Genomic DNA, 13,297 nt, shown 5'->3' with positions numbered 1-13,297 from the left:
TCTTACTAACTGCATCCTCTCCCTCTTCCCCCCATACTATACCACAATTATTCGCTTTAAGTATCATCCAAAGCACGCCCCAGGTTTCTTAAACCAGGTTGTGCTTTCCCCCCACTCCCCCATGAGCCCTATCCTGTATGTTCATTTTTTAATCAATTTTTGCAACTCAAGATTTGGGGCCACTGCTTATCTCCCAGCTGGTCAGTCAGCACTGATGTGCCAGGGGCAGTCACCCACACCCAGGGCTTCAAATGAGATTGAGGTGGGGTTGTTAGCTTGGAGGAACTGAAGTCATGACTGGCTTAGACTAAGAGTCTAGACTGTTAACTACAGGGGTGACGGGCGGGCGCTCGGACACAGCTGCCTCTGGCAGAGAGGTAGGGCACAAACATCTGAAATCATCCCAGTATTAATCACCGACGGTGAAAGTCAGAACACTGATGTAAAATCCTCATCAGACACCGGTTTCCCAGGGCCCTCCCCTATGTTTCAAGGGCTGAGTCCGCCCTCCGATTCCTTAATGATCAGCTACCTGGTTGCCAGCAGCAAACCAGCAAGGGAAGACGACAAGTACTTGTTTCACAGAAGGCCACTCTAGTGTTTCCCTTTTCTTGTTTAGTTTTGTTGGGTTTTCTTTTTTCACTTCAAAGAGAAAATAAATTCAACAGGAGACAAATGCATTTCGTGATTTTTAATAATTTTGTGCCATGGTTTAACCACAGCGTATTAAGAACAAGCATAAAATCTGTATTTAAAACTAACAACAGCACTTAGAGCAACATCTTCCTTTAAAAGTATTGCAATAAACAGACCTTAGGTCTAAAAACTAGGACATCACCATTTGCTCAATTAAGAGAGTCAGATACACAACAGTTGAAATCTTTTCCTGTATATAACTGGGAGTTACGGTGGAAAGAAAGCAACAAATTAATTGTGTTAAAAGGAAAATAAAATAAAAAAAAATTAAAGCAAGCCAGGTTTGTCATAGCGTCACATGAACAGCTATTGAGAAATTCCAATACAGTTGTAAAAAGACTTACTGTTTTTAATAGCTTTGTTTTTACAACAATAAAGTTTAAAAGAAAAATTAAATATTGTTGATAGTGCTGTACATATTTCAGAATAGCTTGAAACAAAATGGACAAAAATAAGAGATGTGTTGAAAACATGATCTTGAAAGCCACAATGTTGGAAATACAAAAAAATCCATACAGCAATAAAGCATTTTACACTGTAAAATAACTAGCAAGAAACAACAAAGAAAGGGTCAACACTCTAACAACAGGCATTTGATGGTTAAGTGTAACAGCCTGACTGATGTACATACCGTCATGAAATGCTCTGAGCACAGCAGCGTTGGGCAGTTGATAGCCATACAAAGATAAAACCCCTATCGACGCTTATCTAGTCTTTGTACTATAAGTAGAAAAGCTTTGTTAAAGAATATTAAAGTGAATTTTTTTTATTATTATTATTTTTGCTGTCCGGGTCTATGATGCCTGAGGCTCTCATAACTTCTGCTTATACTTCTTTTAAAATCTTGGCTGCCTGCTGTGCTTTGTGGTAAATGGAAAAGCGTGAATGCAGCTGTGAGTACACTTAATAGATAGTCTGCTCTTTTCACCGCAGCTTCAAAGCAAATTAGTGCCTCTAAAAGGAGATATGCTCGTGTTTGGTCCACTCAATATGCAAGTTTTCTTATGATAAATCCTACCCTAGATTCCTCCAGCGGGAGGTTTACTCTGTCCAGAGTCTTCCTAGTCAAGGCCTGGGGTTTTTTGTTTGTTTTTCTTCCTTCATGCACAGAAGTGGTACTGCAGCGCAAACAGAAACATGAACATGGCCAGGCAAGCCATACTTCCAAAACAGTTACTCTATGCCCTGACAAACAATAAATGAGTTAACAAATGACAGTCATGAAATATGCGTATTTCCCTATGGTACATGCTCACTGATAAAACAGCTCAATATATAGAGGGATGGATACAAGCTACCTGTAAGGGCTCGATGATGCGGAACTGGCCATAAAAAAACTTACACACTTCTTTAAAACAAAAAAACCAAAACAACCATCATCAACATTCAGATACAGGACTCCTGTGAGGGCTTTTAAAAAGATATTTACAGACAAACGTGTAGCTGAAGTTTCAGGTCGACAGAGAAGTCGTGAAGGACTGTGCTCCAAGGCACCATCCTCCAGCGTGACGGACCGGATTGAAAGCCCACTCAAACCAGAGGAAGCCTCACCATTGACTTCACTGGGCCCCGGATAAGGCCCCCTGAGTTTTAGCATAGCGTTTAGCTAGTCATCTGAAAAACCAAACAGAAACGCCATCTCAAACATATCCCAACACGTTGCTACCTTACATCTGTCGTTAAAGCCTGACAAGTATAAAAAAAGCTACATATAGACACGAGTATCTATGAAAGATTAGTCGGTATCCATCTGTGAGAGGACTAGTCTGTCTCGGACCGATAAACCTTTACATCACCTACCATCCTGGGATAGTTAGAACAAACAGTTTAGAAAAATAAGTACAGCATCTGCAAGTCTCTACACTAGAACTTCATGTTGAGTTTTCCTGAGGTATTTGCTTTACCGAAGAGCCCGCGCCGAGAGCGCGCAGGGGCACGGGATCGGACAGCCAAATGCGCGGAGATGCCAGGGGAGAACCAAACTGCCGAGGGAGCCTGGCAGAAAGTTAAAAGTGTTGGATCACTTTCCACGCCGCTTCCCGTGTTGGGTCTGAACAGGTTTAGGCATTTCTCCATAATCTTAAATACGAACCTGGGTTAAGCCATTGCTGTCAGAGGCCAACACAGCAGCAGCGCTGCTGACTCAAAGCTCATGCTCAAACCCTGCATTCAGCTCGCTACCGACTGCGGCTTTTCTTGTCTACCCTTAAGGCTTGCACCCCTGCAGCTACACAGGTCATCAGCGAGCCCCAGCTACACACCAAGCCTTAAGACAGTCTGCAGTGGCAGGATCGCGTACCAGTAGTGGGCACAGAGCAAGGGCTGGCTGTTGTCACAAAACTCTCGTTGGCCTAGTTTTGATTTTGCAGGGATGGTTTGGGTCAGTTTCCACTTGTCTGAGCTTCACTCCAAATCTAGGACATGGATAAAAAGATTCGAAAGGTTTTAGCCCATTTTTAAGTTAAAAAAAAAAAAAAGGTAATCAAGGATAATAATAAATAACGTATCTGCTGGAGAAGTAGTAACTAATACTGGTCCAACTCAGCAATAGCGAGGCAACAACCAATACGAGAAGCATCTAGTTGCAAGGTTAAAGCTGTGGAGGTTTTGTTTGTTTTGTGTTTTTTCCTTTTTCTTAAAGTGACACATTTGAAAAAAAAAAAAAAGAACAAATCTTCACAGCAAAGATGCATCAAATGACCAATCGCTATACACAGGCTAGTCAAAAAGGATTTGTTCAAATTTTTTCCCTTATGATATTATATTGATATTTAATAGGAAAATAAAATACATAGACTTTTTGTCATTTGTATGCATTCATTTGCAAATTTTCTTACAAAAAAGGACCAAGCACAGAAGTTGGCATTCACAAAGTCTATGCCATTTTTTTGTGTTAAAATTGGTTTCATCTATACATTATCTTACAGTATTAACATCTATTTGTTTTTGTATGTTTGTTTGTTCTACCCATTGGGTAGGATATGTGCATAATATATTCAAGTTATACACAGCACCGTACAAAGAAAAAAAAAAAAACCAACAGGAAAAAAAAGACAGACAACTGAAAAAGCACCATTTTAAGTGAGGCACAACAAAGGTGGGAGCGTAAGGCCTGATCCAAAGCCCCCTGAAGTCGGCGAGAGTCTTCCTACCAACTTCACCGGGCTTTGTATCAGGCCCTCTCGAGTGCAAGGGGATTCCTATCTGCTCAGACCTGAACATGAGGCACCTTAGTTGCTTACAAACTACCGACATGCAAACCTCCTCAAAATTATACCTAATACAGACGTATCTAATTCATTAATAAACCTACCACGGCGGACAGACAAGCACAAACCAAGGAGAGAAAGGAGGAAGAAAAGAGACAGCTTCGTCACCCACGAGATCCTACACACACCACGTTGTTTCAGAAAGCTCACGCACCAAACCATTTAAAACAGCAGCAGCAGCAGCAGCAGCAGCAGCAATATAGCAAAGAAATGACAGAGTCATCTCTGGCAGTAAATCACACGGCTGTCGGAGGGAAGGGGGAAGTATCTAGGTTACGAGTTTGTTTCTTTATTGTTAACCAACATAAAAAGGTAAGCTCTTTTATAGCAGGAAAGCAATGCTAGCAATACCCGAGTTGCTTGTGTTCAGTCTCAAAATGAAAGAGATGACAGCAAGGCAGAAGTAAGAGCCAGGAGAGTTTGCAACACTTCTCAATACAAAATCGTGCTTGGTTTTCCCTTTTGAAAGCAGGAGAAATGTAGTGAGTGGTTACAAAAACAGCATTATCGGCCCTGAAATACATTTAATGCAAATAGTTGCGATTTCAAGGCAACACCAGTAGACTCCTCCACTGCATGCCTGTGGTACTTACTAGTGTGGTAAAGCACTTCATCGAAACGGAGCCATCGCCTACACTTGAGTTTGCTGGGAAGAGACAGTGCAGGTCTGATGTTGTTTTTGGAGGCTGAACTTAGTGGTGCGGCTTCTGCTAATTCCCCAAGCAGAGCGTACCAAGAAAATGACTCTTTTTTTGCTGGTGCAAGTGTGCCCAATGGGGCTTTTGCCAGCATAGCAATGGCAATCGGAGGTGGGTCAAAAGGTAATTTACACCCCTGATTAATGAGCACAGACTGGCAAACAATATATTAAGTATTAAAAAAAAAAAAAAAATCTTACCAACCAACATTTTCAGCTGGGCCACTCTCAAAACTTTAAACTTAAATTTCCTAATGAAACATACAGAACAGAGTTTTCAGACAGGAAACCTCTGTAAGTTCAACACGTCCGCACAAGGGACTTTTCCATGCTCTAAAAGGCCTCAGCAGGTCTCAGACAATTCAGTAAGAGTGCCTCTTTCCAGGGATTTAAACAATTGACACATTTGGGGCTAGTTTAGGAGAAAAGTTGTGATCATACTGGTTGGCAAGCAGGCAACACAGTGCGGAAAAAGACCAGGTATGTGCAATTAAACTATTTGCAGCAGCCTTTATCTAAAAAGCAAAGATGTAATCAAAAGCCAGCCTTCATCTGAAGCCACTGTACAAATGGATCACTTGGTTCTCAGCATCAGCTAGGTTTGAAAAAAGATGCTTCTGCGATTTAGAGTACATGAAGTACATTTCCTTCCTGTACATCAATACACAAGCTCTACATGATGGTTGTCCCAAAAGCACGAGGATTTTTCAAAGCTCACCCAAAAGGAGAGAGCTGTTGGATGGAAGATGCACTAGCGCACCAGGTCACGGGCAAGCATTTGCACAGCAAGAAACTCCCCTACTGATAACAGGGCCATGACATTTACAGGACTGAAAAGCAAATATTCCTCATGCCTCCAGCTCTTTGACAAACGACCTGTCATTGTTCCTGAGAGTACAAGATATAGCCATTTAGCACTTCTGGAAGGTGATTATGGAATCGTAACTAATATATAGATAATCAAGGGGTAGGATACAGGCACAAGTTTGCATGCAGGTATGTATACACACAGATGTGCATGGACGTGACTTAATGGTAATGACCAGAGAGAACTTGTGAATAATCCTAAACACCTTCAAATGTACCAGCAAGCCTATTGTTTATCCTTGGGGGAAAGAAAAAAAAGAAAAGGAAAAAAAACCCCAAAGAACAATTTTGGAGCGTATCTATTTTCACCAGCACACTATTTTCTTTGCCTACGAAATCAGGTTACCTTAGTTACCATGAGCGTTCAGGGCTCAGAGTCAGAGAAAGGTTAGTAATCAATCTTCTCCAAACCATTCAAACATTCCTTACAGATCAGAGTGTCAGTTTTAAGGTCTAGTATCTCACTACCTGGCAGGGTTAGAAACAACCGCTTCAGACTGCGCTGTTCCAGACATCCTATGCATGGGACTCTCCAGCAGGACAAGGCTTTCTTCCCTCTTGCAAAGAAAGTGCATTCTTTCAGAAACAAAGTCATTTCATTCCTTGCCCTTCCCTGAACCACATTCACGGGGGGGGGCAAAAAAAAATCTGAGACACTTTTTTTTTTTCTTTCCTATTTCTGCAACACAAAAATTCAGAGATTTGGGATAACAGAAGCAGCTTCCAGCTGGGACAAATTGGTGGGAGAAATGGGCAAGCAATAATAAAAAGCCAAATGAAGCACAGCTTGATCCATGGTTCCTGCAGCTTCCATGACTGCAGGAATGTAAATACCTTCCTCACCTGCTATCAAGAACTTGTACGTGGGGCATGCATCTGATTTTTCATACTTACAAGGAAAAAGCATGCTGTAATAAAGTCACATCAGACTGAGACTGGGTTAAGTGCAGAGTTCATCAGTGACAAAACTAGGAGTAGCTTAAGTAGGTCCTCCCTGACGAAAACAACCTATTACACAAAGTACTGTGAATTCTGCACGTGCCACACGCTACAGGAAAGGGACCTGAACACCACTCCGTTGACTAGGTACTAGTCTTCATATTCCTCACGCACGTCTTTTAAGCAGCGTCACATACACAGAGCCTGCTTGTACAGCACTGAGATGAACCCAACCACAACCCAACAAAGGTACACCCAAAATTAGAGCTAAGTGCCGAGTGCTCCATCGGGAAACTGGGAGAGAAACCTCTTTTCTGTTGCTAACACCCCTGCCTTTTCTAGCCCTGCAAGACCATAGGAAAATACCAAAGATGGGGCATATTTAGCACCAAGAAGGGAGCCATGCCAAGCCGCATAAGGGAAAAATTAACCTTTGCAGTACGATAGAGGTCATAATGCTTTGTTTCTTAAAGGTACATTTAAAAAAAACCAAAACCTTTTAACTTGAAACTTTCTGAAGTGGGGACATCACTGGACTGAATTTTGGGAAGATGGGTTACTGGGCAAAGGTCAGGAGATGCAACCAGAATTCAGGCTAATATGATCCATCACATAGAAAACTCCACATACATATTATGTGAGTTTTGTGCATGATACACATAAACCAAAACACCAGTATGGAGGTATAATCTGCATGATTAACTCTACAAAGTTTGCAGAAATCCCCCTTTTGTAATTTACAAAGCTTCATTTGAGTGGCTGTAGAATACAGTTTATTAATTCTGGTTATTTTCAAAGGGAGTTTTCCATAAACGCTTCATAGAATTACCTCTCTTCAGAGATGGCCAATTTCTAAGCCTGTGAAGGTTGACAGTGCTATCTGATATTCCTTCTTTTACCATTCTGTTCTGTTAGCATGGGCATATTCTCTGTCACTGCAACAAAAGAAAAAATAGAAAGAGAAAACACACACTGTTGCAACATTATACTATTGATGGCACCCCCATCAGAGATCACTAATATTCATCAGAAAATACCATATTTACTCCTATAAGAGGCCCCAAAACAAAAGTAGCAGTTTGCAAGCTCACCTATAGCAAGCGACAGGTGACTACACTGTCAGAGCTGACAGGTATACTGGCTGCACATTAGCTCTGGACAGCAGAATACGATGAGAAGGCGAAGATGCAAGAGGAAATGCAACCATCAGGTAAGCAAATACTAAGTTCTTTTTAAACAAATCTTTTCTACAGAACTGAAACAGGTTACATTTTCCACGCAAAGAAAAATTTCCTCAGTCGAGAAAAATTAAGAGACAACAGTGCATGCATCGCACTGGACAATGTTAATGGGAAATGCATAAACCCACCGGCATGCAGAGATGGCAAAAGATGGCAAAGGGCTGTCTTCAAAGAAAGCATGTTCCCAAGAGGTGACTTTGAAGGCAACTTCAAGGCTCACTTCGCTGAGATCTGTGCATGGGGAAAAGTTGGTACTCAACCGGTCCAAGCCCAGGGCCCAGTCCAGTGTGCTCTGCCATGACAAATGAGTTCCAGCTGGTCTCGCCTAAAGGCTTCTCGGCCAAATAATCCTCATTTAGGCAACAGCACAGCATCTGTGTGGGCACACACGTTCTCTGACTTAAAAGCTCATGTCTGAAGGACAACAAAAGTCACTGAAGACCAAACCCAACATTTTCTGGTTTTGTCTTCTGTTTGGTTGTGGGTTTTTTTTTTTTTTTTAACAAAGAATTATGTTCATAGGTTGTTTGCAAAAATCTAATTTCACAGCTTTTATTCCCAGGAACCAGACATGACAAAGAGCCTAGCTGACTGACAGCCACCTAGTCATCTCCTAAACACCTGTCCTGTGAGTCTGAGTGGAAAAAAAAAATAAGCAAATCCCATCATACAATCTCTATCTCTCCCTTCAAGTAACACGTAAATTAAAAGGCAGCTTTACTCTGCATTACCAGCGTGACTCAGACCAGAAAACAATTCCAGAGACAGATGAGGCTGCATATTCAGACTAACAGTTACACAAACATGTTCTAAACTAGAATAAAACCAAATTACCTTATGAAGAAAATAACCTACGCTGAGGCCCATAAAACACACACACAGACACGCATACTGTTTTGGCATTAAAACTCTGCATAGATCAAAGATGCACTTCAGTTATCAGAGCCCCCGGTGTACAGAAGTCCTGCAGAAATCCAGCCTCCAGCCACGGGACCAGGCACTAGGGCACGGTACTCCTCCACAGCGCGCTCAGGGCACTCAGTGGCTGCTGCCCGTAACCAAGCACAAGGCTTAAGAAAATAGAAAAAAGTGAAAGATCTTAAAGTCAAAAGGTCTATGACACCCACACATACACATATATATATTAGAAACTATTCAAGCTAAGACTCTAAAGGTTCTTACTTTAAGTCCATTTCCGAAATGCATTTTAAGTGCAAGTTGTGCTTTTTCATGTGCTTGTGATGCCACTATTACCATTTGTCAACTGCCTTCCAGCGCTGCGTGCGCTTCCACACAGAAACAGCCAGGGAAGAAATACCCCACATGCCGTTTTACAGGCAGGTGACATTTTCCAACTACTCTTAAGACCAGCATGGCAAAACTAGGGCTTACAGACACTTAGTTAATATGCAAGTCATCTTTACCCATGAGCATAGTTCTGCTGGCGTCAACCGGATGACATGCACGGAGGAGGGTTTCCGCAACAGGGCCCAGAGCAAAACAGTTTGCAGTGAGAATAGCCGGTGCTCCCACGTCACTGCCAGAGACGCCACAGAAGCCAGCACCACTGCCACAAGCGCTCTCGGTACTGCTGCGGAAACTGCGCGGGGGGGGTTATAGCTACACAAAGGCCCCTTCACTTCAACAGGATGGATCTCCAGGACTGAACTTCAGTATCTAAAGGATGAAACGGAGAGCGAAAAGCACAACAGTCTCACGTATTTTAACAGCACTGCAGGGGAGAAAACCCACCTTGCATTTTTAAACAATTTATTGCATAATGTCATGATATGTGACTAAACACATTTCAGCCTACAGTGAGGACAAAAATCTCTAAAACCATAAGTACTGGTGATACTGCATTATGAAAAGGAAAAGAATGGCAGCACTTAGAATCAATAGAAATTAACACATCTGGGATTTTGTTTTGTCGTTTACGAAACAAATAGTCTACGCTGCAAAATAGCTAAACCCTAAGTGATGGAAAATGCTGGGATTTCATATTTGCCTTCTTCCATCCAAAAGTCTCCAAGACACTTCACTGATGCACTGTTATTTGAATGCAAATTATTGCAAAGACAAGTTAAGTGTCCCTGTATTTGTTGATTTGTAAAATTCAAGAGATGTTAGGCTAAGTCCTGTCCCCTTTTTCTAGCAAACCCGGGGGGAGGGGGGCAAACTCCTCCAGATTACTTCTGGGGCTCTATCATTATTCCACAGGTGAGAAGACAACATATAGAAGAACTTCACATAAAACAGTTCCCTCATATATATTTTTTTAAAACATTAAGATAGTGCAACTTTTTAAAACACATTTATCACAACACAAATTAATTCCTTGCATTCATCTAAGTTCTCAACTTTATACCTTGGCACACAAAACAGGAATTTTGTTTCATATTAAAAAAAAATCCACACTCTGGGAGGAAAAAAAAAAAGCAAACTGGCCAATTCTTCCCCCATTTATCTAGCAAAACCGCCTTCTTCCTTCTGCCATTCAGTGAGTATAAAACAGGCTGTACAAGCCTCATTTCTGTGCTAAGTTAACTTTTAGAATTAAATAATTGAAATAGTTTATTAAAAAAAAATAATATATCCCCCCCTCTCCCCTGAAACACTGCTCGTAGACAAACTGAATGGAAGTTTGTGTTTCTTTCAATCTGCTTTGCATGCAATTCCCCTGAAAGGAATCAGAAACAAAGAACTGGTTTGCACGTTTGGTTTTACTAAGTTGTACCACGTGAAACGTAACAACATTGTGCACCGGAGCATGGGGGTCTTCCTCCACCGCTCTGTTTGAATCTCTTGTCTTCAGTTCAAATGCACCTGGGCGAGTAACTTAGACCAGGTTTCCTGGTTTCCGGTCTTGGCCTTTGCTGGGGACTATTGTGCTCTCCGAATTGTTCTGCTGAAACTGAAGTCTGCTCCCCCTCTGCGAGGAAGGAGGCGCGTTGCTGTGCTGGTGATGGAAAAAAGAGGAGCCTGGGTAATGACCCATGACCTCGCTGTACGTCGGGGGTGGTCCTTCCATCCTTCCATTACTGCTATAGTTGGTTGCACTTATGCCCGAATTGCTGCTTGGTGGGCAGGGGCCCCCATTGTACATCGAGATGTCTATCAAGTCGCTATCGAAAATGGTTCGGTTGGGTGGTGCCCTGACAGATTCCCGGTTGAGCTCCATCTGCTGCTCTGGGTCCCGGAGCTGCAGGGTGCACGGGCCTTGGTACGGTGGTGGCTCTTCCCCGTCAGAGAGGGAGATGGTCGGAGGAAGGTCAATCTCATGCTGCATGTAAGGGTAAGTGGGCTGGAAGCGACTGAAACGGTCCCGCTGCATAAAAGATGGGGCGGTAAACCTGTCCCTGGACCTTGGAGCATACATGATCTGAAATGGGAAGAGAGACACACGTGACTCCACGTCTGAGCAAAGCACTGTGGGTGCTCCGTATTTACGAAGGACCGATAAAACAGAAAATACTTCTCTTTGCCACCTATCCTAAAAGATTAAACCCAGCAGATATTTTGCACTTGTGCTCCCACACACGTGCATGTGAAAAGAAGAGGCAGGAGTTGCAGAAATGATCTAACACAAGATACTTGAGAACAGCTTCACGAAGGAAGACCAAGACCTCACACACAGCTCCTTCTGACATTAAAACACGCAGAGCCGAGAGAAAACAATTCTGTTTCTGTACGTAGGAAACACTTTTTCTCTAGTCTTGACAATTAACTAGTTCTACAAAAACATCCCAATACTGAATTTCAGCTGCAGTCTGAGCCTCCCCCTCCTACTCAGAGTTAATGTAATAGCCTGCATCACCAAAGAATTCAGATGGTCATTTTAGTACATTTTATAAAGGCCTGGCATATCTCACGCCTTCACTACCAGAGTGTATCAGGTGTCCTCCTCCCCCTCAGTTCTCAGCCAGAACTCAGCCTCTGGGGAGGCTTCTGCACTGAGAGTGGAAAAAATGTCCCCGGCATATTAAGCCCTGGAGAAGGTCAGGCTTTACAAGAGGAAGAGTTCAAGACACTCTGTGAGAAGCTATTGCTCCTCACTTGGTCTATCCCAGATCTAGAGAGACATACCAGCTTCTTAGATCTAGATCTATCAAACTGCTCTTCCATTTTTGGGTCCATGCAGGGTCTTTAGCCCCCGACCTTCATAGATGCAAGGTTAGCCACCAGGAAGATTCTGTTTGACACAGGTAACCTGGGCCACTTGGAGCAACACACCCACAAATTATCACTCAGACCAGGGATCTGTGCTAGTCGGAAGACAGGAGACACTGGTGATAGGATATGTGTTATAAATCCAGGAAAAACACTGGGAGAAGAGCAACTGGTCTCGCAGATTCCACTGAATACTCAAATTACCGAGCCACTGCATGAGAGACACCTCCTCCACTTACCTGTGAATGCCTACTATGATACAGGGAGCTGCGGACGGAGATGAGGTGTCAGGTAGGTAGAATTTCTTTTTTTTAATTAAAAAGTCTTAAGCATTTATGGAACGGGAGTTAAGGCAGGCTCAGATGTCCACATGAACCTGGCTCTTTGTCTACACTGAAAAAGCTTTATTTACTAAATAGATGCGTGTTTTTGAGAGGACCCAAATATACATAACAAGAAAGAGGAAAGCACATTGGCGAAGATAATAAGAAATCTGTCTGTACCTCTGAAGCACCCTGGCGCGAAACCGAGCTTTCTGAAGGCCACAAGCACCCTTCCTGGAATGTAGAAAAACACAACAAAAGAGAAAAATTAATAGATCACATCACCATCCTACCTCAAATACCATGACTTTTAGGAGCAGTCAGCTTCTAAGGACTGGCTGTCTCCACCTAGAGAAAGGTGATAAACAAGTTACGTCCCACCCCTTGCTTTCCAAAACTAGAGCAAACAGCAGTTCTGCACCCAAGCAAGTCAAGCTTGGTCCATTTTGCAAGTGCCAAGACACCAGCCACAGCACCCAGCCTCACAGGCCATAAGGACGCAGCAAGCCCGTTGCAGCTACAAGCACATGGCACATGCAGAGGTGACAAGAGACATTTCAGCACTTGTGTGCTGAGCGGGTACCCTTCACCTCCCAACCTGTGACAAGGCCACATCGGCACAGTCGGCAGGTCTGATGAAGCTGACCTGCCAGCCAGGATCCCGATTACACACCAGAGCCAAAACAGTTCGCAATGAAACCTGGTGTCTGTAATCTCAGTGAAGTAACAGTCACTCTAAACCCAGGTATATTCTGGCCAAAACTGTCACTTGCCCAATTCCCACCATAAACAGTAATTAAGCAGCTGAGGTTTCAGCCACCAGCTCCCCTCTACAACAACTTCCCCAACCACATTATCAGGTCGAAGTATTTTCTTTCTCATGCTGTGCTGGTTTTGGCTGGGGTAGAGTTAATTTTCTTCATAATAGCTAGTATGGGGCTATGTTTTGGATTTGTGCTGAGAATAATATTGATAACACAGGGATGTTTTAGTTGCTGCTGAGCAGTGCTTACACAGAGTCAAGGCCTTTTCTGCTTCTCACACCACCCCACCAGCGAGTAGGTTGGGGGTGCACAAGAAACTGGGAGGGGACAC

At 42.9% G+C, this 13,297-nt stretch overlaps 1 protein-coding gene across 4 annotated transcripts in view; it reads right to left on the bottom strand.

Moving 5' to 3' along the window:
* Nucleotides 1-676: 676 nt before the first annotated feature.
* Nucleotides 677-13,297, bottom strand: part of LDLRAD4 (low density lipoprotein receptor class A domain containing 4) — a 199,258-nt gene continuing 186,637 nt past the window's right edge. For 3 of the 4 annotated variants that reach the window (XM_076330031.1, XM_076330033.1, XM_076330032.1), the window contains 2 exons: nt 12,383-12,436; nt 677-11,091 (listed from right to left, as the gene is read on the bottom strand). In XM_076330031.1, coding sequence (XP_076186146.1) covers nt 10,549-11,091; nt 12,383-12,436 — 597 coding nt within the window. In that variant the 3' untranslated portion in view covers nt 677-10,548. The remainder of the gene's footprint in view (nt 11,092-12,382; nt 12,437-13,297) is intronic. The other variant, XR_012994631.1, reaches the window with a different exon arrangement.

Source organism: Aptenodytes patagonicus, chromosome 2, assembly GCF_965638725.1.
Source record: "Aptenodytes patagonicus chromosome 2, bAptPat1.pri.cur, whole genome shotgun sequence".
Classification (NCBI taxonomy): Eukaryota; Metazoa; Chordata; class Aves; order Sphenisciformes; family Spheniscidae; genus Aptenodytes; species Aptenodytes patagonicus.
Note: the sequence above shows the minus strand (reverse complement) of the source record. Positions and strands in the feature narration are given on the sequence as shown.